General features: G+C 55.0%; 11 protein-coding genes across 11 annotated transcripts; 5 read left to right on the top strand and 6 right to left on the bottom strand.

The window, feature by feature from the left end:
* The first annotated feature begins 533 nt into the window (after positions 1-533).
* On the top strand, positions 534-3,239 carry ASPACDRAFT_123770 (putative FAD monooxygenase). The gene is made up of 2 exons (XM_020196678.1): positions 534-1,659; positions 1,727-3,239. Exons 1-2 carry the CDS (start codon positions 1,009-1,011, stop codon positions 2,981-2,983), a joined length of 1,908 nt encoding a protein of 635 aa, XP_020053397.1. The 5' UTR covers positions 534-1,008; the 3' UTR covers positions 2,984-3,239.
* Positions 3,240-3,404: 165 nt separating this feature from the next.
* On the top strand, positions 3,405-4,430 carry ASPACDRAFT_80540 (CXXC motif containing zinc binding protein). The gene is made up of 5 exons (XM_020205671.1): positions 3,405-3,443; positions 3,631-3,745; positions 3,805-3,870; positions 3,961-4,083; positions 4,165-4,430. Exons 1-5 carry the CDS (start codon positions 3,409-3,411, stop codon positions 4,303-4,305), a joined length of 480 nt encoding a protein of 159 aa, XP_020053396.1. The 5' UTR covers positions 3,405-3,408; the 3' UTR covers positions 4,306-4,430.
* A 3,267-nt stretch (positions 4,431-7,697) lies between these two features.
* Positions 7,698-9,098, top strand: ASPACDRAFT_33094 (uncharacterized protein; the record flags this gene model as incomplete). The annotated part of the gene is made up of 1 exon (XM_020199928.1): positions 7,698-9,098. The coding sequence occupies one exon, from the start codon at positions 7,698-7,700 to the stop codon at positions 9,096-9,098; it is 1,401 nt and encodes a 466-aa protein (XP_020053395.1).
* Positions 9,099-9,198: 100 nt separating this feature from the next.
* ASPACDRAFT_80538 (uncharacterized protein) lies at positions 9,199-9,852 on the bottom strand (the record flags this gene model as incomplete). The annotated part of the gene is made up of 1 exon (XM_020205670.1): positions 9,199-9,852. A coding segment is annotated over exon 1 (337 nt), but the record flags the coding sequence as incomplete, so codon positions are not given.
* A 482-nt stretch (positions 9,853-10,334) lies between these two features.
* ASPACDRAFT_32861 (MFS transporter) lies at positions 10,335-12,189 on the top strand (the record flags this gene model as incomplete). Its single annotated transcript, XM_020199912.1, has 4 exons — positions 10,335-10,571; positions 10,647-11,759; positions 11,883-11,996; positions 12,052-12,189. The coding sequence occupies 4 exons, from the start codon at positions 10,335-10,337 to the stop codon at positions 12,187-12,189; spliced, it is 1,602 nt and encodes a 533-aa protein (XP_020053393.1).
* Positions 12,190-12,351: 162 nt separating this feature from the next.
* On the bottom strand, positions 12,352-13,872 carry ASPACDRAFT_80537 (uncharacterized protein). The gene has a single exon (XM_020205669.1). The coding sequence runs from the start codon at positions 13,629-13,631 to the stop codon at positions 12,621-12,623; it is 1,011 nt and encodes a 336-aa protein (XP_020053392.1). The 5' UTR covers positions 13,632-13,872; the 3' UTR covers positions 12,352-12,620.
* Positions 13,873-14,699: 827 nt separating this feature from the next.
* Positions 14,700-16,247, bottom strand: ASPACDRAFT_1873126 (MFS transporter; the record flags this gene model as incomplete). Its single annotated transcript, XM_020198013.1, has 1 exon — positions 14,700-16,247. The coding sequence occupies one exon, from the start codon at positions 16,245-16,247 to the stop codon at positions 14,736-14,738; it is 1,512 nt and encodes a 503-aa protein (XP_020053391.1). The 3' UTR covers positions 14,700-14,735.
* A 284-nt stretch (positions 16,248-16,531) lies between these two features.
* Positions 16,532-17,335, bottom strand: ASPACDRAFT_62766 (uncharacterized protein; the record flags this gene model as incomplete). Its single annotated transcript, XM_020203825.1, has 1 exon — positions 16,532-17,335. The coding sequence occupies one exon, from the start codon at positions 17,333-17,335 to the stop codon at positions 16,532-16,534; it is 804 nt and encodes a 267-aa protein (XP_020053390.1).
* Positions 17,336-18,626: 1,291 nt separating this feature from the next.
* ASPACDRAFT_32778 (arylsulfotransferase family protein) lies at positions 18,627-20,103 on the bottom strand (the record flags this gene model as incomplete). The annotated part of the gene is made up of 2 exons (XM_020199905.1): positions 18,627-19,904; positions 19,975-20,103. Coding segments are annotated over 2 exons (1,407 nt in total), but the record flags the coding sequence as incomplete, so codon positions are not given.
* Positions 20,104-21,717: 1,614 nt separating this feature from the next.
* On the top strand, positions 21,718-22,614 carry ASPACDRAFT_32798 (uncharacterized protein; the record flags this gene model as incomplete). Its single annotated transcript, XM_020199906.1, has 1 exon — positions 21,718-22,614. The coding sequence occupies one exon, from the start codon at positions 21,718-21,720 to the stop codon at positions 22,612-22,614; it is 897 nt and encodes a 298-aa protein (XP_020053388.1).
* Positions 22,615-23,057: 443 nt separating this feature from the next.
* Positions 23,058-23,526, bottom strand: ASPACDRAFT_45903 (uncharacterized protein; the record flags this gene model as incomplete). Its single annotated transcript, XM_020201702.1, has 3 exons — positions 23,058-23,086; positions 23,171-23,238; positions 23,309-23,526. 3 exons carry the CDS (start codon positions 23,524-23,526, stop codon positions 23,058-23,060), a joined length of 315 nt encoding a protein of 104 aa, XP_020053387.1.
* Positions 23,527-23,994: the final 468 nt, after the last annotated feature.

The following is a 23,994-nucleotide window of genomic DNA, read 5'->3' as shown; positions in this document are numbered from 1 at the left end:
CGAGTCCGTCGGGACAGAGCTCAAGGCACTGAAGTCGGTAGGCGAGTCGAGGGGAAGCAAATCTCGGAGTAAATTGCCGGGTTGTGGTCGGCAGCGTCGGAGATGCCTGGAGACTGGTTGGTGCCCCAATTTGGAATTTATGCAGCGGAGGTTCATATCTTTGTGCTGTACTGATGCATATAACGATGTCGTGAAATCAGCTACAAATCAATACTGCCTTTTAATTCTCGTAATATGCAATTCCTGATATAGAGACCCAGACCGAGCCTCGTAGCGAGGACATTGACCGAGTCCCTTTATGGAATTCAACTACCTACCCATACTTTCCGACTGGGTTTAGTACCTACCAGCACCTTAACTCCGTGAACAGTTCGGCGGTCGGCACGACTTGAGCCAATCAAGTGGAAGGGATTGAGAGAGGAAATTCCCGGGAGAGGCTGCCGAGGGGGAGCATCACGTGCCATGGCCTCCACCTGCCGAACTTCTAGCCGCTCCCAGAGTGCGGAGGCTCGGATCGCAGACCGGCAATCCCAGTGAACCTCCCCGCAATCCTCCAATTGGAGGCTGTCGCCCTTCATCTTACTCAGATTGTAATTCTCAGTGTCCCACAATCTTACTCAATAGGTCTGCTTCTCAAGGCCCTCCCCGGCCATAGTGCAGTTCGGTCGCAATTCACCCCCAGGCTCCTCCACAATCTAGCCCACACTGAAATGCCGTCCTACGTCTCCGTTGCTTGCCGCCTGTATGCAATCCGGTGGGACCCTGTCTTCAGCTTTTCAATCAATATTATTTATACCTCCATCATCCTCATGTCGTTCGATTGGTTTTTTTTCTTGTTTCATCATCAACTCCTTACTCACATTTCCTCTTTACCTCTTCATCACTCTCCACTCATTTTTTCTTGTGGCTGATGGTCGTGAATCCTGACCCTTGATCTTCGAACTACTCAACTCCTCTTCTTATCCCACAACCACTTTACCAAACAGAGATTCTCTGTCGCACAGCATCATGACTCGATCGCAAGAGAAGTATGATATCGTCATCGTGGGCGCTGGCCCCGTTGGTATTCTCTTGTCGCTGTGCATGTCTCGTTGGGGCTACAAGGTTAAGCACATCGATAACCGTCCCGTACCCACCGCCACTGGCCGCGCCGACGGAATCCAGCCCCGCTCGACTGAGATCCTCCGCAACCTGGGCTTGAAGCGCCAAATCATGGCCTATGAGCCCGCCAAGGTTTACGACGTCGCTTTCTGGGATCCCCTCCCCGGCGACCAAGGAATCCACCGCACTGGAAGCTGGCCCAGCTGCCCGCGCTTCATCGACACCAGATACCCTTTCACCACCCTCGTCCACCAGGGTAAGATCGAGCGCGTCTTCCTCGATGAGATCCAGAAGGCTGGTACCACCGTCGATAGACCCTGGACCATTGTTGGCTTCAAGAACGACGGTCTGGACGAGACCTACCCCGTCGAGGTCCAGCTGAAGTGCATCGACACCAATGTTATCAAGACCGTCCGCAGCAAGTACCTCTTCAGCGGTGAAGGTGCCCGCAGCTTTGTTAGACAGGAGCTCGGCATCCAGATCCACCACAAGGATCCTATCTCCTACGTCTGGGGTGTCATGGATGGTGTCGTGAGAACTAACTTCCCTGATATTGAGGTAAGCCGTCGCATCACATCCGAGCCGCGGAAATTGGCATTCGCTAACATCGCATCGCAATCCCTAGACCAAGTGCACAATCCACTCCGATGCCGGTTCTATCATGGTTATCCCCCGTGAGGACAACATGGTCCGTCTCTACGTCCAGATCGCCTCGTCCACCGATCCCGACTTCAACCCCCGCAAGACTGCCACCGCCGAGGAAGTTCAGGAGACCGCGAAGAAGATCTTGAAGCCCTACTGGGTGGAGTGGGACCGCGTGGAATGGTACTCTGTTTACCCTATTGGCCAGGGTATTTCGGAACGGTATACCTTGGACGAGCGGGTGTTCATGGGTGGTGATGCCTGCCACACTCACAGCCCTAAGGCCGGCCAGGGCATGAACACGGCTTTCCACGATGCTCTTAACATGGCTTGGAAGATCCACGCCGTTGAGTCCGGACTGGCTAAGCGCGAAATCCTCAAAACGTACGAGAGCGAGCGCAAGGACATCGCTGAGACTCTCCTGAGCTTCGATAACAAGTACGCTGCCTTGTTCTCCAAGCGTCGCCCTACTGCCGGCGAAGTCGGCGAGGCCAGCCACAACGCCGCTGCGGCCAATGTCGAGGAGGACCCCTTCGTCAAGACCTTCAAGGAGTCTTGCGAGTTTACCAGTGGCTATGGCGTTGCTTACAAGTCCAACGTCTTCACCTGGGATGAGACCCACCCCGCCCAGTCTCCTCTCTTCAACATCCCTGGCGTGAAGCTGATCCCTGGTCGTGCTTTCACTCCCAGCACCGTCACTCGCTTGGCGGATGCTAACTTCGTGGAGCTGGAACAAGAGATCCCTGCCAACGGTGCGTTCCGTATCTTTGTCTTCGCCGGCAAGCAGGCCAAGACCAACAAGGCTATCGCGGACTTCGCTGCCAACCTGGAGAAGGAGCGCTCTTTCCTGTCGGTGTACCGCAGAAGCGACATCGCCGATGTTTCCTTCTTCGAGCGCCACCTTCCTCACTCCAAGCTCTTCTCCCTGTGTGTGATCTATGCCGACGAGAAGAACAAGGTCGACATGGCGGCTGTGCCCAAGATCCTGCGGGATTACCACCACCACATCTACGCCGATGATCTTCCCGACGTGCGGGTTCCTCACGCCAAGTTTGCCGCTCACGAGAAACTTGGATTTGACCCTGAGGTCGGTGGTGTTGTCGTCACTCGTCCTGACAGCCACGTTGCCTGCACGGTCCAATTGGTGGAGGGCAGTGGCACGGTCGACGCTCTCAATGCCTTCTTTGGTGCCTTCACGACGAAGCCGCTTGGCCAGGATCAGCAGGCTAGCCGACTGTAAGGATGGGGGGGTTTTTTTTGGAATAAGATGTCTGTAATTTATGTTTGGAGATTGGCCTCCTTGCTCTCGAGTCTGTAAATAGTTTTCTTGTTTATTTTTGCAGTTTCGGGCTTGTGCTATTGCAGCGGTTGCGACCTGGCATGTTTTGGCGTTGTTGTATATGTCCGTATATATCCCGAGAAATTCAATTCTCCAATTTATTTCAAACCATCCAAAGCAAAAATAGGCAGATTATTGTATGAGATTGTCAGCCAGCAGCCCAGCGAAGAGGGAAAAAAAATAATGTAAAAGGCGGCGAAGGCGGCAGCATAGCCTGCCGAAGTGTGAACCATCGCTACGGCCCCGCACCAGACCTGTATGACTTCGTCCTCTCCCCGCCAGCGATCTGCCCAACACAAACAACACAACCAGGAACATCCACCAGAATGCTCTCCTTGATCCTCTCCGCAGAACTCAACGGGTAAGTCAATGATATGATTTGATATTCCACACCAAAGCCGCCGGCGGGTCTCACCCTCAAGGTTCTCATGCCTTTTTTTCTGCCACTCTGCATGACTTAAACCTCTTCCCCGCACCTGACGCAACACATTTTCTCCATGCATGCATCAAAATGACCTAAACCGTAGCTAACCCACGTAAATCAACAGAGTCAACGAGCTCCGTCCCAAGGACACCGAGGAGGAGCCCTACTACTACACCTTCAAGGTCCAATGCACGAGCTGTCGTGAGGTTCACCCCAACCCCGTCAGCTTCACCCGCTTTGTAAGGCCATCCCCCAAGTTCTGCAGGGGAAAACTGCACCCACTCACAGAGACAATCAGGAGCAGCACGAAATCCCCGGAAGTCGGGGCGAGGCCAACTTTGTATGGAAATGCAAGCTCTGCCAGGTTAGTAGTATCCTTCCAGTCTTGCCCATCATGCCCCGTCCATCACCCCGGAAAGAATCACTACCTCGCATGTGCTTACTACGTAAACAGAAAACCCACTCTGCCTCAATCATCGCGGGCCCCAACGCCTACGAGGCGAATGACAAGCGCACTGGCCAGAAGGTCATTGACATCGACTGCCGGGGTCTGGAGTTTACCGAATTCAAGGCCGATGTAAGTGTCCGCCGGTTTCTGACCCTGCCTAGTCTATCTTTTCAGGATGCAGAAAAAGAAAGCTAATGCGAGTTCTACCAGGGCGAGTGGCTGGCTAAGGGTGTCGAGTCGAACACCCCGTTCACCGACATTGATTTGTCCGAGGAGTGGTATGACTACGATGAGAAGGCCGGCGATGAGGTTTCTATCAAGGAGATTTCCTGGATGGTGGGAAGATCCTAGATGTCTTCTATGACCTTGATGGGGGGGATCTTAGGTTTTTTCTTTTCTCTCGTGTACATTTGCGGCGTTTTAGCTGAGCTCAACATAACATTTTGACATTCGGTGTCATTGTTCCCATATTTCTGCGATGCTCGTCCTATGATGATTAAGGCTTCGAACCAATATTATGGTATCTAAGGTAAAAGTCATCTCTTAGTTTATGCCATAAAATGCCGATTTTTTCCCAAGCTTGATAGAAAGGATTAAGCAGCAGCAGGAAAACTGCGATGCCCGGAAAGGCGGTGAGCCGACTTAGCTTTCTGATTGGCTTGAACCCGCGTCTAGCCGCATCACATTTTCGCGGTGTCCAGCCCGGCGGTCGTCAACTTGGCGACACTGCGACTAGTCGCTCGACATCTTCACCTCTCAATCCTCCGGAACATTCAATCAAGCTCGTCCCTCGACCTCTCCCCGGGACCTTTGCATCTCCTCTCCGCGCTAAGATACATTCTTCCTGCCGTGAGACTTCACACTCCGGCTCGCCGTCTCAATCCCGAGCTTGCTAAACAGCTAGCATCCGATCAGATCCCGCCGATATGAGTGTACGCAGCGCGTTCCTATCCCACCAAGCCCTTCCCTTCTATACGAGAGAAGAGCCAGTGTCAGTGGACGGCAATGCTAACTCTGATTTCCGCAGTTCAACCCCGTCAACCCCCGCCCTTTCCTCCAAGCTAGGTATGCGAGTCCCCGTCGACCGTATTCACGTCTCGAGCTACCCCCCCTCCACCTCCTCTTCGCATCAGCCGCGCAACCCTTTCCTCTTTCATGTCGAAGGAATCCCAACTTGAGTCACGCAGGATCTAATCATTTCGTTTCTGCCACATAGGGTCGGCGAAGAGGTCGTTATCCGCCTGAAATGGGGCCAAACGGAGTACAAGGGCAAGCTGGAGAGCATCGACTCGTACATGAACGTGCTGCTGCGGGATACGGAAGAGTTCATTGACGGCAAGAACACGGGAACTCTGGGTCTTGTGCTGATCAGGTGCGTATCGGTTGGTTGCTACTTGGGCCCGGGAGGGTCGACCTTCCAGAGGGAGACACCCCCGGGGCCCAAACCAACCCAGCCCAAATTAGTCCTCTTCTCCGACAGTGGCTGACCTTCTATCCCTCAATCTAGATGCAACAACATCCTCTGGATGGGCTCCGCCGACAACGTCGAGATGACGGACCTTGGCCTACGGTAAAAAATGGACGCGGGAGGCGGTGTTTTTTCTCTCATCCATCCATTCGAATCCCGTTGATACTTACCTACCTACCTACCCTATCATGGCGAGTAAGGAAGGGGGGAACGCGAATCCGATCCTTCTCTTCTTTTTTCAGCTATCATATACCAAAATCGAAAGATCTACATCCGATGGGAACAAGGCACCAAAACTATGCACCCGTCTTGACGCAGACCACAGACAAAAGACGTTGATGGGCTTCGGGAGGAAGGGTAAAGTGAGGGATCAAAGGGTTGATTGCGTGGAGGCTCGCCGGTTGGATGGGTGTTGCAAGAAGCGAAGGGGAGTTTCACCCAATACTTTGCATTTGACTTTATTTCCTCTTTTCTATTTGTCTTCTGGAATAAGGCGTTCGATTGAATATCATTTTCCTCTTTCGATGGTGAATTGTTTTGAGGTCAGTTTGTGGGCTTTCTACGGCACGAGATTGTGCGGAGCTTTGCTGATGGGCTTCATGGCTTGTCTGATGCTTGGCTTTGAAGGTTGAGGCATGGGATGATCTTTTGTGTGAGTAGTGAGGATGACTTTGGCTATTGTTTGGTTATGAGTGGCCAGTTCAGCTACCGTGGCTCTTGTTGTTTCTGTTGCCTTGACAGGTTCGAGACCCGAGCAGATAGAGCAGCCAAGTCGATTGTGATCCTCATGCTCTAGCTTGGTTAAGTGCATGCCATACGCGCCTGTAGTTCACACTATGGCTCTAATGACTTGCAGTGAACCCTGAGCAGTGGCAGCTGACACAAGCTTTTATCTACAATACAGCATACTCGTACTCTACTGCTCCACTATGGTTAGATTCACATCAATGGTCCTAAGCTTCGATAAGCACTTGTTCTGAATGATTAGACGTACCATATGGTGAGCGGATATTTAAGTAGACTTATGCCGGTGCTTTCAATGAGCTTTGCTACGAGCACGATAACGATTGGTATCTTCAGTTAGGAATAGTTCTCCAAGAGCTGAGATGAACTTCATCTCACTTGGCCTTGCAGGTCCAGAGCCTCTTTCCACATTTGCATAACGCTTATACGATGCTAAAAATAGACCGCAGGAAGAGTAATTCACCTTCATTAGAAGCAGCTCTACCGGTCGGCAGCCAGAAACATTTGTGCTTCATGGACCGAAAATCAGCTTCTCAGAACCTATAGGTCTGCGCAGACTCCATTCAAGTCCCGATGCACTTTAGTATAATGCATTCGAGGTCGGTGGTACAGTACACAGGGCGGCCAAACGAGGGGCAGAATGCGACTTCTCCCCGCATCGGCTCTTCTTCGGGATCTTCTTCTTGATACTCCCTTCAGCTTCACAAACTTTCCCCAGCCTGACAACATCGCCAGTATGAAGAATAGCGCGAACAGAAAAAAGATCAGAGCCCCTTGTCTATCCTCGCAGCAACACGTTAACCCCCTCCATTCGCATCACTCTCTTCATCCCCCGCGCCCGTTGGGAAGCCTGTGCTCATCACGACTCCACCGAGCCTTCCCTGGCGTCCTGCGGTGGCGACCGCGGATAGAAACCCCTCGGGTAATTAGAACCACCGCGAGGTTCGAGCCCCCTTCTCGCTGAGCGCGGGTTGCCGATATTCGAACAGCCTCGTCTCGGTTGTCCTACTCGCTTTGGAAAGGAGGTCTCTTCAGGCACTGGCAAAAGTCCCGTCCATCTCAGCAAGGCCATCATCATCATGCATAAATTGTGCAGCGGGAGCTCCGCAGCAGGAGCAACAGCGTCCTGTGTTTCGTGGCCGCAAATGACGACTCTGTGCGCCTTCATGCACAAGAAGAGAGAGAGAGAGCCTTTTACGGAACTGTTCTCGATCCCTGGAACCATGGATGAAGCAGGTCAACCGAATCCACAGAACCCTTCCCCTCCGCCCTTTCCGCTCGCAGGCCCGCCATGGATCTACTGGTTTCATCTCCATATGGTAAAGTTTGAAGAGATTGTGGAAACTCCACGAGAAAAATGGCGGAAAAATTCAATCACCGCCGCTATGTATCTTAGGTTATCAGCGTAGCGGCGACCTCCTTTTTAAATGGCCCAGGCCTCCGGTGGGCTGTCTCTTATCGCTGCTTCGTGCCAGACTGGGCTGTGTGTGTGCTCGGCTCTTAGAATAGCAATTGATTTTGCTCGCTCATCATGACTCTCGCACTTCCGAATGATATACTCCTCCTGGTTGGGGAGTTTGTGGAAGATCGCCAGGACCGCTACAATCTCCTCTCTGTATCTCGTCAATTCCATGAGTTGTTTCGACGCTTGCTTTATCGAGATGCTAGTCTGAAGAGCGGCGCTCAACTACATTCTTTTCTAGGGGCGCTGCTCCGTCGTCCCGAGCTGGCTCGGGCTGTTCGCTCACTGGACTTTCATGAATGGCAGTCCCGAACGATGTACTCTTCTACTCCGCTTGCCGATACGGATTTAACACCCTTCATAAATTTGTTGGAAAGCTTCAGCCATTCCGAAGAAGAACAAGAGCAATGGTCGCAGGATCTCTCGAACGGAGTCGAGGAAGCCTGGGTTGCGCTTCTTCTGCCCCTGGTGGGTAATCTCAGACACCTTCAACTGGTCTATCCGAGAAACAACATCTACTTGGATCGCATGATGCAGAGAGCTGTGAAGGGAGAGAGGCCATTCCACACTCAACCCGCCTTCCGTGTGCTGCGACATGTATCTTTAAGCCATCTGCCCGACGACGAGGATAGCCGAGGGAGCTTTACAGCCCCGCAAATCCTCCCATTCTTTCAACTCCCATCGATGCGGACGTTTACCGCCGACTCCGTTGTTGAAACTACGCAATCAGAAGAAACCCCGTCGGAAACTGCAGACTCTGAGTATGAACCTGTAGTCGGCTCTTCATCTATCTCAGAGATCACTCTCCGCACGAGCAGTGGTTCCAAGGGCATGGAGAGCCTGATCGCCTCCTGCTCTTCTCTGAAGTCGTTCAAATACCAGCACTCTGACTCCCATCTTCTGTCGGAGGGCTACCGACCTTCCTCTTTCTACCGGTCGCTGGATACGAGCAAACATTGTTTGCAAAGCCTGTGGCTTGACAATGGGGGCACCCATCTGCCCTTCACCGTCGCTGGGGCAAACGAGACACATGACGAATGGTTCGGTCCTTTGACCGAGTACGCCTCGCTCAAGGAACTCCGCATCCGCCTGCCCAATCTGCTCGACATCCGCTACCAGCTGGACCCATCATGTCCACTGACCGATATCCTGCCGCCATCTCTCGAAGCCTTGTATCTGGAAGGATGCAAAGAGAATTCGCTGACCATGCTGGTGGGACAGCTCAAGTCGGTCCTCCAGAAACGCAAGACCCAATTTGCTAGCCTCAAGCGACTCGATATCGAGGGGTTTTTCCACGATGAGGAGGATGAAGAAGCGTCTGGATACGAGGCGTCCGACTCCATGAGCGAGCGATTTATCCGCCCACGGGTGTATGAGTTGACTGAGCCGCTACGCGAGGCCTGCGTCGACGTCGGAATCGACCTGTACCTTCGCGACCGCGACTGCTTGGAGACGATGCGAGAATGTTAGTGATGACGTCAGCATCTGTTGATATGCGACCGATATACCATTAGATTGCGTTGCTTTGATGAATACCCTATAGATGTTGCTTTGGATTTTTTGTTCTTTTCGGGTTTACTTTCTGGCAGTCGATTTGAGCTTGGATTTCTTTAGCGCTGTTCTCGAAGCTCGTCAAAGTCATAATGTGATAGCTTGGTGCAATGAAAGAACGCTTAGATGGTCAAACCGAGCCTTGGGCTCCGGCATCTGGACCACGAATCTACTTAACCTATGAATTAGTACAAATAAAGACCCTTTTTTCTAAGAATCTCGGATGACATTTTCCATTCGATTCGCTTGCCGACTGACAAGCTCGCCAAGACGAGATTGTCCTTGAAGATGAAGCCGATCGTGTTGTTGCTGAAGGGTAAGCCACCTGTCGATCTTCTGCCTGAAAACTCCGCGATCCCGCTAGCAATTGATCTTTCGCGCTGTTCGGATGCATTAACAGAACCTCACTCATCCACCGATTCGGCTTCCCGGCTAATGCATTTGGCCTCCTTGACTGAAGAAGGCCATGGCTATTCACAAGAACAACCAGCTGATAGAGACCTGATAGTGCGATTCTGAGATGACGTAACGCTGTTAGGCAGGCCATATTCTCTCATCTCTCCGAGTACGTCGATCGAAGTTACACGTGCATGAACCGCGGATACTGATGAAATCAGGATTGGATAAGGAGATAACCTCTTATCAGCGAGCGGAGCTCTCCTCTCGTTATTCATAAGAACCTACACAGAGAATATTTCTCCCACTGGTTCATTCACGCCCAAACGTGGGCTATGATGCAGCAGGTTCGCGTTCTGGAACAAGCCCAGGTCGGATAACCGGCACTCCACAGCCTCGACCGCTGATGAATCAGCAATTCGATTCACAACACCGCCCAGGCACTGCAACTTAGGTACCTGAATGATGTCAAAGCCGGGTCATTACCAAATGTGTTTACCCGGTTGACAATGCTCCCCTCACCCACCGTCGCGTGGTGGCTTTGTTCGGTGTCAACCTAGGGGCAGGCCGTTGCTTGCCACCCGCATCCGATACCCGATTTGATATGACGTTTCTCTGCCTGCCCCTCCAACGGGGCATACAATCCTGGGAGATGGCTTTACATCATGAGGGACTTGGGTGTGTACTTAAGAACAGAGGCGAGACACGCATCATGCAACACATCTTACTCTTTCAGGCGACATCGTTGCAGCACTGGCCATGGTGGAGAGAAACACAAACGCACACGCACACGCACACGCACACGCACAGACCTACTCCCCGTCCCCGGAGCGGTTGGAGCAGTTGGAGCAGTCGGAGCAGTCGGATCATCGGCCGAGCCACTCGAGCGCGTCCAGTACAGTGGTGCATGATGATGTCGAGAAACAGACTGTAGGCCGTCCGTCCGAGGATGGGAAGGATCCCAATATCGTGGACTGGGATGGCCCGGACGATCCGGTATGTTTACTGCCTTGTCCTGTGTCGAAAGCGTCCTGTAGATCGTTACTAAATGCACCGGATCGACTTCACCAGGAATATCCCCCCAACTGGTCGGAACCCCGCAAATGGACGATCACGATAATTCTGGGATTGATGACCGTCTCCGTGACCTTCGCCTCGTCCGTCTTCAGCGCGGCGGCGGCGGTCACGGCGGAGCAATTTGGGGTGTCGGAGGAAGTGATGATTCTGGGGACGAGCCTCTTCGTGCTGGGGTACAGCTTCGGGCCGCTGGCCTTCGGCCCGCTGTCCGAACTATACGGGCGCAAGACCCCGCTATTCGTGGGCTTCTTCATCTTCGCCATCTTCCAGATCCCCGTGGCGGTGGCCCAGAACCTGCAGACGATCTTCGTGTGCCGGTTTTTTGGGGGTCTGTTCGCCAGCGCCCCGCTGGCCATCGTGGGCGGCATGCTGGCGGACATTTTTGACCCCGTAGATCGCGGCATCGCCATGGCCGTCTTCGCGGGCAGCACCTTCGTCGGCCCCGTGGCGGGCCCCATCGTCGGCGGGTTCATCACGATGTCGTACCTGGGCTGGCGCTGGACCGAGTACATCACCGCGATCATGGCCTTCTTTTTTGGGGCCCTGGGGTTTCTCGTGGTGCCCGAGACCTTTGCGCCGGTGCTGCTGCAGCGCCGCGCGCGGCGGCGGCGCCACGCCACGCGCAACTGGGCGCTCCATGCGCGCTCGGAGGAGGAACCGGTCGACCTGAAGAACATCGCGCACCGGTACCTCGTGCGGCCGATCCACATGCTCTTCCGCGAGCCGATCCTGCTGCTGATCACCCTGTACATGGGCTTCATCTACGGGTTCCTGTATCTGTGCTTCGAGGCCTACCCGATCGCCTTCCAGGAGATGCGCGGGTGGAATGAGGGGGTCGGGGCTTTGCCGTTTGTCGCGGTGACGTGTGGGGTTCTGGTGGGTTGCGGGATTATCATCATCTTCACGAAGACGCGGTTCCAGGCCGTCCTCCGCCGCGAGGGCCATATCGTTCCCGAGGAGCGGCTGATCCCCATGATGATCGGGGGGGTGTTGTTGCCGGCGGGGATGTTTTGGTTTGGGTGGACGTCCAATCCGTCCATCTCCTGGGTGCCCCAGGCTATCTCGGGGGGTTTCCTGGGAGCGGGAATCTTGTTGATTTTCATGCAGGTATGTTATGTTGCAGACACAAACCCCGACGGCGCGTCTGGCCACACCAGCACATCTGTCTCGTTCTTACCCCGGCGGGGATAGGATATCATCATCGGGTAGCTAATGACATGCATCTGGTAGGGTTTGAATTATATCATCGACTGCTACGGCGTCAACTCCAACTCGGCCATCGCAGCCAATTGCTTCTTCCGGTCGGGGCTTGGGGCGGGGTTTCCCATGTTCGCATTGCCCATGGTACGTTACCTTTGTACTGTACTCCTGATCAAGAACCAAGCTGACTTGCGTACAGTTCCACAACCTGGGGGTCAATTGGGCGATGACGCTGCTGGGATGCTTGACGGCCATTTTATTTCCGGTGCCGATTCTGTTCTATGTATTCGGGAAGCGGATCCGGTCGTGGAGCCGGTTTAGTCCGAGTGAAGAGTAGACTGTGTGGTCTGATGGGTAGCGTTGGTGGGGGCGAATTCTTGTATATATGGCTGGAACATGCATATAGGGTATTTGACGAGAACATGATTGATTTTTTTTGTCTGTCAGATCTTCTGTGATTCTCCCGAGACAGAGCATCTGTCTTTGATCCTGCTTTCCGCTGTATACTCACCCCGGTAGGGCATCTGCTTACAGCATTGAAGTATTCATACCTTGAATGGGGGACATCTTAGAGTCAAGACCCGTAGAACTTGTGCATTCATTACATTCAAGACGGCTTGCACAGTGCTCTCCACAAGCTGTGTATCGTGCAACTCAGGGCGTGACAAGAAATCCTCTGGCAGCATTCTAGCCATCCGCCTTGATCCGCCTTGATCCAGCATTCCAAAAGTATCCAAAACCAATGCGAACCCAGCAGTATAGTTAGTATCACCGATGCGCCGCCGGCAACTCCACCGGCTCCACCACCGCGCCTCTCCCCCTCCCCTCCAACTCATGGGTATAAGTAAGATCCGCCTGCCCAATCTCCACAGGCACTTTCCTCGCCTGCCCAATTTCGACCGCAAACTGTTGTTGTTGTTGTCCCCCAGGAGTAGCAGCCGCCATCTCCACGGGGCCCCTCCCCTGGCCCCTCGTGTCCTGCACCTGACCCAGAGAAGCCCCATCCCTATCCCCAGCGCCATCCCCCTTAAGCGGCACAACAGCCGTATACCTGCCTTTCCTCCTCCTCTTCAAGAACCACACCACGAATCCCAGAACAACAAGCAACCCCCCCACCGCAGCCCCAACACTAATCCCCGCAATAGCCCCCTTCCCCAACCCTGTTGGGACAGTACTACACCGCCCAAACTCCGGCTGACAGCCCACGCCACAATAACTAGCATTCCCGCCGCACCAGCCATGGCCCGAGCAACAATCCCCCCATTCACTCCCAACACAGGTGATTTCCCTGCTGCACGATCCATCCGTCGAAATTGCCTGCGTCGCTGTACCTGTTGCCGTAGTTGTCCCCGTGGCCCCTGCCCCGGTACTCATCTCGGTCCGCGTACCCGTCGCCGTGCTGCTCGTCGAATCTTCCCCCCCATCATCATCATCAGAAGAAGTACAACTCCCGTATAGCGATTGACACCCCACCCCACAGTAACTACTATTCCCCCCACAGTACCCCAGCCGGGAACAGCAGTCGCCGTACTCACTGCCCAGACATGTGGTGTTGCTGGTGGCCGTCTCGCCGCAGGAGCCCGTCGTGCTGATGGTCTGCTCCGCACCGGCGGTGTCGCATTTGCCCCACCCCGGTTGGCAGCCGGCACCGCAGTAGCTGTCGGTGGAGCCGCAGTAGCCCTTGGCCGAGCAGCAGTTGCCGAAGGGGGAGGTCAGGCAGGTCGCGTTGGTGGCGCTGTTGAGGGCGCCGCAGTTGCCGTCCGTGCTGGTGGGGTTCATTTTTTGGGTTGCGGGGAGGGGGGATGGTTAGGGTTTTGTTTTGTCGGGTGGTAGGGTGGTTTCTAGGGTTATGGAGGTGGTGTGGGTGTGGTGGAGACCCTAGCACGGGGGTTTTCCAATCAACCAGACTAACTCGAAGGGGGTCAAGAGAACATCACACTGAGATCTCGGGTTGATGAACAGAAATAGAGAAAGAGAAGGGTAACTTAGTTAAAAGTTCGTTGTAAAGAGCAAATGGTAGGTGGAGGAGATGGGGGGGCGGAGCACTTAAGGGGATCAGATCTGTGAATAAGGGTCTTTGACCTAGTCTCAGGGTTCTCCTATATCTCTTGCTATTATAGCCTAGCCCCCCTAGACTAAGACCCCCGGTTTGAAGATACGTTAGCGCTGTGCAGCCCGCTGCCCATGTGGTGGTGCTACAGGCTAACCTATCAACTAACCTAACCCTGCAAAGCCAAGGCCAAGCCAAGCGCCAAGTAAGACATGCCCAGCTCACATTTTGGGGGCCAGATTCCTGCCACGATCTAGACTACCTACCACATAACTTAGACACCCGAGACAGTCTGACAGTTGGGAATGGCTGAAACTTGGTCGGGATTTACCCGTCCGATGACCGGTAATCTGACGTTCTGGGATTCGACCTATCCAATATGCCGCTGTTTTGGGTGAGTTTGGACCCGATGGCTGTGCTTTCAGGGTCAGGGCCAAAGCCAAAGCCAAAGCCTTTGTTGCGGAGCGGGCGGCGCGTGGGGCTGGGCAAATTTTAGATTAAGGAGGGTCCACCAAATTCAATCTGGTGTTCGAGTTGTTGTGGTTGTTGTCAGTGTGTTACCGGAGGAATTTGGGTGGTTTGATTGGGTCAATTAGGCGTTTAAATGAGGGTTTGATTGTTGTTGGCCATCGAGACTAGTTACTTGGGGTAATCTGAGTATGAATTTACGATGGTTGTCACATGATTTTATATTGCTTCGAAGGGCTGCGTCTTCCCATATTTCACATTGTTGAGAATAATGGTAATGGTCCATCCACTCTCCGATATACGTGTCTATGTACTTTTTCCTAAAAAGGCCTGGCTAAGTCGAGTGATCTCATGTCCCCCCACCATCACCGCCGCCCATCTTCCTTGCGCGCCTCCTGCGGCTCCGGCAGGGCTCGCGCGGCGACCGACAGCCCCAGCGCCAGCAAGACCATCAACCCCCAGATCGCATACCCGCCCAGAAACTGCGACCGGGCCCCCAGCGCAAACAGCGTGGTGAACAACGCCGGATTGAACGCCCGCAGCCCGCTGACGCCCGTCAACGCCAGCGCGTTCAGCGTCCCCAGCACGCGCGGGGACGGGGCGATGTCGTTCAGCGCGAGCTGGATCGCCGTGAAGCTCATGCTCACGCCGCAGCCCAGCACCAGGGTGATCGGCACAAAAACCCAGAACACCGTGACGGCCGCCTCGGTGCCCACGCGCAGGAGCACGTTGCCCGCCGGGCAGGCCAGAAAGAAGAACGGGTAGGCGTAGGCGCACAGCCGGATCACCCCGTTGGAGCCGAGGCGCTTCTGCAGCGGCGGGAAGACCAGCAGCAGCCAGGCGGCCTGCGCGGCGCCGTTCAGCCCCATCAGCAGCGAGATCTGGCGCGGCGTGAAGCCGTACCCGCCCAGCGCGGGCGGCGTGAACCAGAAGACCGGGACGATCGCCGTGTAGGCAAACGCCAGCACCATGATGTGGCCGTAGGTGTAGATCACCATCCCCACCCCGGGGGACGTCAGGAGGTCCCACGTCGAGAGCTCCGCGCGGACGATGGCGCTGCCGGCCGACTCGCCCGCTTCTTGGTCGCTGCGGGTGGAGACGCGGGGTTGCCTCGTCAGGGTTTCTTGCACGAAGAGCGCGCTGGAGATCGCCGCGGTCGCGCCGACCATCGCGACCACCAGGCTCGACAGCGCGTACGGATAGTCGGCGAAGAAGCGGACCGACCCGAAGACGCCCGGGTACTGGCGGACGGGATCGGCCAGGCTCCCGCCTAGCAGGGGCCCCAGGAAGATGCCCAGGTTGCCGCTGAAGGCGAACCAGCTGAAGGCGCGGGCTTGCGTCTGGCTCGTGCTGTGCTCCGCCACCATGGTGCGGATGGTCACGATGGTGCCCGCGAAGACGCCCGCCAGGCACCGGAAGAGGATCATCTGCGGGATCGTCTGAGCCAACCCAAACAGGCCCGTTGCGATCGTCACCCCGAACAGCGAGAAGACCAGCACGGGTTTCCGGCCGAAGCGGTCGGCCGCCCGCCCCCAGAAGATCATGATGATGGCCTGCGTGAGCGAGAAGAGGGACTCGATGAGCCCGCTGTAGAAGCCGACGTCGGCGTCGGCCACGCCCCCGTTGTCTTGCACCATCTGGCTGACGTAGGGGAAAATGGAGAAAAACGCGAGCGGCTCGATGACCCGGGCGTAGCACAGCAGGAGAATCTGGACCTTGGGCAAAGGCTTATCTTCCTCTTGGTCCGGCTCGGCGTCGGTAGGCCTGCTGCTGGGCGGGAGAAGAGCCGTGGTCTCATCCACGCGGTCCTCTCTTTCCGTGTCAAGATTCCCGGCGCGCCGGATGGACCGGGGAGGAGATGATGTTGTGGCGACCATCGAAAGACGGATCTGATTCGGATGTTGATTATGCTTATGGGGTTGGTGGTGGAGACAGAATTATTATTGTTGGTTGCCAGAACGCAAGGATGGCCGGGTGGGAGGTTAATCCGGTCCGACAACGGAGATAAGCGGTGGACAGTAGGCGATAGGCGACTGCCGATAAGCGATAAGCGAAAAACGATAAGTAGTAGAAAGTAGTAAGTAGTAAGTCAAGTTAGATGTGAATTTTCATGAATCTCCTGCTAGAGTGAGCAGAACAAAGGTAAGAGTTGTACCTTCACTTACATAGACTTGCTTCTAAAGCTGACATCGGCTTCCTTAGCACCAGCCCCATTGGCACCAGCCCCATTAGAACCAGCACCATCAAAACCAGCCGCAGCAGCCGCAGCAGCAGCCGCAGCTTTCATTGCAGCCCTACGCTTGCACAACTCCTTCATCCTCTCCCGGATATCTGAACCATAGCCCCCATAGTAAATGGCACTAAGGTCATCGGCCTGAGGGAGAGGCAGCGGTAGCTCCCCCCTAGGCACTTTGGCGCCGTTGAGCACCACGTCGACATCGGTCGTCGCAAAGGACGGATCGTTCTCGACCATCTGGGCCCACTGGCTGATGCGCGGCTTGTCCGCGATCCAGTCGAAGGCCTTGCGGCCGTGGAACTCGTACTGGTAGATGGTGCGCGGAGGCTCTTGCTTGGAGGGGAAATGGGGATCGTCGAGGGGTGGCAGCGGGGGCACCTCGCCGGCCACCTCGCGGTACAGCCGGATCTCGTTCCCGGTGCGGATGACGCCGTACGCGGGTTTCGATGTCTCGAAGGCCCGGTGCACCGCCGGCAGCCCGAACCAGACCAGCACCCCCAGGCACTCGGCCACCCGGCTTTCGCCGGGGAGCTGGACCTCCTCCGGGACGAGGTGCTTGGCGATCGCGCCCACGCACTCGGTCTTGCAGCCGACGCCCAACAGGGACCAGATGGCGTGCAAGAACTTTTCGTGCTTCCCGTGGGCGGAGTAGGGCATGTCGGGGCCCACGGTGATGGGAGTGAGCGTCCAGCCCTCGGGGAGGCTCAGGGCCTCGGGTGGGGTGCTCATTGCGGTTGTGTGTGGTTTGCTCGGTGGACTTTGAAAGTCAGTGGTGTATGTTGGGGTTTGAGTAGCTGGCACCGAGACGGATGTGGTTGGAAGTGGTGGCTGTGGATCGGAGGCTGCTTGAGGTCTATTTATACACTTGCTGATGGCTACTGTGCTTAGATCTTGAGGGTTGGATCTGTTGGGTTTTCCTGCGCACAACAAAGCAATTGGATACACTGAGTAGTTCCTAAGGACCGCACCTTTGTTGACAGTGCTGATGTTGAGAAGTTACTTCTAGTAATTGAAGGACGGTTCTCGTCTACCTTTCAGCAGGACTGATCTCTTTGTGTGCCGCTAACTTCGGGTTCCAGCATAATCGCAGCTTTGATGGAAATATGATGATCTTACCTGCGATGAGTTCTTTTCTAGCTTTCAGGACCAGGATGCAGACTCTGCACTGAAGTTGGAACAGTCACTCCAGACAAATCAGTCTGCGCTCATTTACCAGGTGGAAGTGACGATCGCTACGTTTTTCTCATTACAGCTGGCCCCGCTAGGGCAGTATCAAAACTGTGACAATCATCAGGAGTAAGCTATTTCATCTGGTAAAGATGTTCATTCGATCCTGTATACATTCCATTGACTATTTATCCGCGGATCTACCCGTGATAACATCCGCTTTTGTTTGTTGAATGAAGACGGCCCCACGAAACAACGCAAAAGAGAACAAAGAGCCGATCAAACCTCAATACAAGATCTAAGCATTTGAGATTTGACATGGGTGCCTTACTATGAGAAGGCATCAATGGGATCCATCGTCGGCTCAACAATAAAGGCAAAGCCCACTAAGTGAGTGCAGTTGTTGTTCGGTCCACAATTCTTAGACCAAGGCGAGGCCTCAGGCTGTTCCAGGCGGTGTTTTGGTGTGCAGCATAGATGAGTATGCATCGCATATTCTCTTTAGACCTCAAGAAGCTTCCCAATTGCGCAACGCTACCATATCAGCATCTATGCAGCATTCATTCTAAGCGCAGGGCTGGGACAGCCCTAACGAGCGCGGGAATAAGATATTGTCTACACAAGGACCCGTCCCTGGATTGCAACCTACAATGCCCACTTGGAAGGCCCATCTAGACTGAGAAGATCTTTTAACCTAGAATTGACATCCGGACCAGTGATTCAGAAAAGATGAATTGACAATCGAATTGCAATCCACATGCAAATCAAAAATAGAAAACATCACGGTGGAACATCAACCTCGAAGAAGACCGCACTCAACACCCCACCCGGCCACGAACACCAACAACCCCCATCAGCCCGGCAACGTCGGAGAAGTATCCACCGTCGACGAATTCGCCAGACTCGCCCCATCCCTGCTCACGGCCTCCACAAACGCCCTCGGATAATACGCCGAACTCGTCAACGTCGTCTGAAACCCCGAGTTCCCCACCGTCCCCAGCATCGCCACCTGCTCCGCTGTTGCCGCATAGATATTCCAATGATCCACCTCCGTCGCCCCATTCCAACTCATCCAAAAGGTCGTCGGCCCCGTCCCAGGCGCGGGACTATACACCTTCAGGGCGGGGGGCTCGCTGGGCACGGCCGTCCAATTGGCCTTGTACGCGCGGTAATTCATAGAATGCTCATCGGCAACCGACGCAAAGAACACCGGGGTGCCGTCCTCGAGATGCTCCGAGACGGCCGGGGTGCTGCCCCACCCGATGAATGCATTCCCCGAGGACAAGATCTGGCAGCTGCCTTGGCTCCACGCCCTAATACCCGGGGCGACGGGGGCGTCGTAGCGCCGCAGCAAGGTGGACGAGTTGGTGGAATGGTCGAGGGCGACGATCATGCCTGACGAGGTGGCGGAGGTGTTGCGGTAGTTGTCGCTGCCGTTGTCGAAGAGGGACAGGATGGTGGTGGTGGCGTTCTCGGCGAGGAAGCGCGCGTCGTGCTGCGAGGAGAAGTTGTAGTTCGTCTGCGCGAAGGTGGACTGCTGGCCGCCCAGGCGCCAGAGGACGGCGCCCGTGGTGCCGGAGAGCTTGTAGATGGTGCTGGTGTGCCGCGACGAGATGAGGTAGTCGCCCGCGCCGTTCTTGTCGATCGAGTTCAGGTGGAAGTAGTCCCACGCTGTGGCGTTGCTGGTCCCGTTGCCGACCACCGGGTTCAGGCCGGGGGGCGTGTAGGATTCCCCCGGGAGGATCTGCTGGTCCAGGCTGCTCCATTGGAAGCGCACGGCGCCCGAAGAGATCTCGATCTCTTGGAAGACCCCGTCGATCACCCAGCCGGGGTCGGCGCTCACGTTGTAGGCCGTTAGGTTGGCCGTGCGCGGCTGGTAGATCGGGATCAGCATGCTCGTGCCGTTGATCACGGCCGATTCGTGCATGTCGCTCATCTCCAGCCCGTTGCCGCTGCGCACCGTCGCCGCCGGGCTGTAGCTGCTGTCCAGGATCTCATGCTGTCCCCGCGCGTACCCGCCGATCTGCGTGCCTTGGAAGTAGCACAGGTGGTCGGATCCGTTGTATGCGCAGGCGTGCAGGTCTTGGAAGATGTCGGTGGTAGAGCCGTCGGCGCCGCTCCATACCAGGTTCTGCTGGCGTTAGGGCTGGGCTGGGCTGGGCTGGGCTAGGGGAATGACTGGGGAAAGCGCAGAATCATACAGCATTGGTGTCGTAGATGTAAGGCCCCGGTACATCGCCAAAGTATGGGGCGATGAAGATGTACCCTGGCGTAATGAGGCTGTCATTTTTGAGGTTGATCTCAAGGATCGGAGCGCGGATGTCTGGTCGCTGGATAGTCGACCAGGTGGTTAGCAAGGGGGTGAAGGGGGCTACTGGAGCTAAAAGCTACTGACAGATTGGTAGGATGCCCAGTTGGCACCATCCGCCAGACTCGTAAATGCTAGGAGGGACCCTAGTTCTAGCTTCTTCTTCCAATTGGTGCCCATGGTGAGGGGTGCTGTACAAACCCACTACCTATGCTCTCGTGCGGAACCATGCAAAGAGACTACAAAGATTGGCTCGCACAAGGCACCGAGAAGGATTATATGGAATTCATGGTGGAAGCGTCAGTGCATCGTGCACGTCTAGGCAACGAGTCTGCAATGGCCATTGATTACATCAAGACTATTGGGAATTGAGTTCTAGCAACGGCTATGCCCCGCTATGATACGGGTGACAGGTCACGGTGTACATGAGAGATAGTCTACTGGAATCGCTGTAAGTCAGGCATGCGCGTCAAGGGGCTGGCAGAGGATGGGAACGAAAGAACACCAAGTAATATTCATCTGCTGCAACCTCAGATTTCGAGCATTATTTTCCGAAGATACTGAGACTCTGGCTATATCAAGCCAAAGTGCTTCCCCCCCCCCCCAAGAAGTCGGGACGTACGGGAAGTGTGGAGGGGGCACGCAGCCAAGTTTGTGCGTCATGGAAGCAAGCCCACGTCAAATGATCTATTAAGTAATAGACTGCCAGTCCAGTATATGCTGCGGCTGTCAAATCCACGGTTCCACACTTTGCATGCGAAGGAGAGTTCAAGTTCCGAGATTCGATTTTCCGCATCCGGCGATCTGCGACGAGGGTCACCTCAAGTAGTGCATTTCCTACACTGGACATGCAATTGTTGGTGGAAAACGTTACCAACTCACTAACGAGGTGTCAGAGACATCCTGACGTGTGAATTGTTGACTGTCGGCAATACGGAAGTGTCCGTTTCGTTCATCAAATGCGTGGGGTGTGCTGCACGCCACATACGATTCGACACCGCATCGCTGGGTCGAGGAAGCACAGTGGATACTCTGCTTCGTCGTGGACAAAGAGAAGCATGATTTTTACTGTATCACTGATTGGGGATACAGCAAATGTTACATTGTGATGCGTTTTGCAAGGCCGTCAAGCGCAAACACTGTTTACCGCATTGGGACGTCTGAGGTATGGCATGCACATTCCTAAGCAACAAGTTGGAGAACTCTTTTCCTGGAATGCCCCAGAGACCCAGTAAAGTTGGTCTCAATGCGAAGACTGTCTTTCGATGGAGTACGATGAAAAAGAATAAGAAGAATGGGTAGCGCGTCATTGACTACGGGGCTGCCACTGGAGTATCACGAAGGGCACGACCATTTATTTGAGAAGTCACAGGGGATAGTCGTCGCATTCATGCATTTCTTCTAAGGGTATTTTAATCGCCGTCCAACAATCACCGCACATTACCACCCGAACCCCAAAGAGATGGCCCCAAGCAACGATGCCCACCGTCTGGGCCCGCCCAAGCCCGCAGACCGGGTGCTTCTAATCACCTACCCCCGCACGGCCTCCAACCTCCTCGTCAAAATGCTCTCGCTGCCCGAGCAGCCCAACGTCGTCTCCAACGAGCGGGGCGGCTACTTCTTCTGGGACGCCTTCATGAACGGGCGCGACACAGTCTGCAGCCGGCGGCCCGTCGAGCAGTGGGAGTCCTCCGAGACCGCGAACCTACGACAAGCCTTCCAGCAGAACCTCGACCACATCGAGGCCACCTCGCAGGCCGCCCTCACCCAGGGCAAGGTCTTCTTCGCCAAGGAGCACTCCCTCTGGCTGGCCGAACCGGCCGCGATGGCCCAGTACCTGGCCACGGCCAGCCGCAGCCATCGCCCCTCGACGCGACTGGGCGTGCAGGTGCCCAAGTCATACTTCAATCCTCAGACCAGCAGCGGCAGCGCAACATTCTCCCCGGAGAATTTCACCATCCTCCCCGACGCATACCTGGCCTCGTGGCGCGCGACCTTCCTCATCCGCCATCCGGCCCTGGTGTTCCCCTCCTTCTACCGCGCCCTGCACGGCCTGGAGAAGGAGAGCTTCTGCGAGCCGCGCATGATCGAGCCGTTCCTAGAGCTGCACGCCACGTTGCGGTGGACGAGGCTGCTGTATGACTGGTACTGTGATCGCGGAGATTCACGGCCTGCGTTGCCGCTGCTGCTCGACGCGCAGGATGTCATTCACCATCCGGAGGTGGTCGCCAAGTACTGTGAGCTCATCGGCATGGATCCGGAGAAGGTCCGCCTCCGCTGGAGTCAGTCGGAGCGGCGGTGGGGGGAGAAAGAGGATCCTCGCGCCCGGGCGGAGGCGGTCATGCTCGCGACGCTGGATCATTCCACTTCCTTGCTCAAGGAGAAGACTCCCGCGTTCGTGGACGTCGGGGCTGAGAGGGAGAAGTGGGAGAGTGAGTTTGGGGAGAGGGTGGCGGAGCAGATGGAGAGGTGGGTCGAGGGTGCTATGCCGGATTATGAGTACCTGTGGAGAAGGAGGTTGCGGGTAGATTGATGCTGGCGTGAGGTCTAGTCGTTTGAGGCAGAATGGCACAAGACCTTTATTGATTCTGGAAATCGGACTATCTTGGGGTTGAAAGATCTCTCTCGAACTAGGATTAACTTGGGTATGAGGTTGGCAAGGTTGTGGTCCTTCCCCGACTCATCTCCATGTCCCAATTGTTTTGCCCGAAGGCCAAGTAAAGTGGGATTTGTCTCCTAGATGGCGCATCGCACACGCGTGCAACCGGATGGAAACATGATGCAGTGCGATGAATTAAGTTTGGATGGACTTTAGGAGCCAATACGCTACGAGCAATGATCTTCGCACTGAAACGCAACGCTGCCATTATATTTTCAGTATAGAGAGAAAACATCAATCAATTGCTACACGACACATAGCGCAGAAGAATGCGAGGGTGCAGTCTCATCCCAAAACAAGCACGCAATCCATCGGACTCAGACGCTGCAGGTAGACAAGCCGCTCTCTGGAGGTACGTTAGCACACTTTTCTCTTGGTTGGAGAACATATAGAATCAACGGGTTATCACCAGGGGTTCGGGGTGACATACTGCAACCACTGGGAACATTACTTCCGCTAACCCACCAACCCTTGCTCGTCTTATACCAGTCGCCGTTCCTGTAGAGCGTTTGTGTTAGTACAGCCAGATAAGCGTCATCATTGCGGGGCTGAGAGAGCAGCATCGTACTTCCACTTGCACTTGTATTCGACGTTGGTTTGTGCCTGATAGCTTCCGGTCTGGACCACAGGCCATTGGTAGTAGTTGATTTGCTTGCTGGACTTGCATGACTTTCTGGCCGCGAGGTGGACGTCGATGTCGTCGGAATCGACGTCGGCTTCTTCGGCAGAGGGCAGGGCCAGGGTCAGGGGGAGCAGTGCGGTCAAGAGGTAGATTGGGGACTTCATGATGAAGGTACAGAAAGTTGAAGGGCTTTGATTTTGAGTAGAAGGCGTGTCTGTAGTAATGATGGTGTTGGGTGTGAGATGCTGTGTGTTCTTGTCTTTGTGGTTCGAAATTGGTTGAGGCTTTTATATCGCACTGGGGCGAAATTCAATACCACTGATATCTCTAGGTCTTGATGGTTCACTTCCCATGGCCTACATTCCTCAGTCTAGATTCCCATCTAACCTGGGTTCCGATGTCTGGTCTATTCGTATCCGCTTTTGGGCGTCCGATCGTTCGTATCACGCGCAGTGACCCGAGTCTATGACACGGGAACACAGTTCTTGCTTGGAACCCAAAACAAACTACCAAGTACTCAGCACTGCCTCCAAAGAGGTACAGGTCGCAGAGCCCAAGCAAGTGGAAGCATGGTGACCTTTTGTGGATGGCCAAGAGCTCTCAAGTGTAGAATACGAGTATCCCAGAATAAC

Source organism: Aspergillus aculeatus (genome assembly GCF_001890905.1).
Source record: "Aspergillus aculeatus ATCC 16872 unplaced genomic scaffold ASPACscaffold_14, whole genome shotgun sequence".
In the NCBI taxonomy this organism is placed as follows: domain Eukaryota; kingdom Fungi; phylum Ascomycota; class Eurotiomycetes; order Eurotiales; family Aspergillaceae; genus Aspergillus; species Aspergillus aculeatus.
Note: the sequence above shows the minus strand (reverse complement) of the source record. Positions and strands in the feature narration are given on the sequence as shown.

Coding starts and splice junctions, on each gene's coding strand:
- ASPACDRAFT_123770 (XM_020196678.1), top strand. CDS start 1,009: ATGACTCGATCGCAAGAGAAGTATGATATCGTCATCGTGGGCGCTGGC. Junction 1,660..1,726: donor CTAACTTCCCTGATATTGAG/GTAAGCCGTCGC, acceptor CGCAATCCCTAG/ACCAAGTGCACAATCCACTC.
- ASPACDRAFT_80540 (XM_020205671.1), top strand. CDS start 3,409: ATGCTCTCCTTGATCCTCTCCGCAGAACTCAACGG. Junction 3,444..3,630: donor CTCTCCGCAGAACTCAACGG/GTAAGTCAATGA, acceptor GTAAATCAACAG/AGTCAACGAGCTCCGTCCCA. Junction 3,746..3,804: donor CCGTCAGCTTCACCCGCTTT/GTAAGGCCATCC, acceptor AGAGACAATCAG/GAGCAGCACGAAATCCCCGG.
- ASPACDRAFT_80537 (XM_020205669.1), bottom strand. CDS start 13,631: ATGAACCCCACCAGCACGGACGGCAACTGCGGCGCCCTCAACAGCGCC.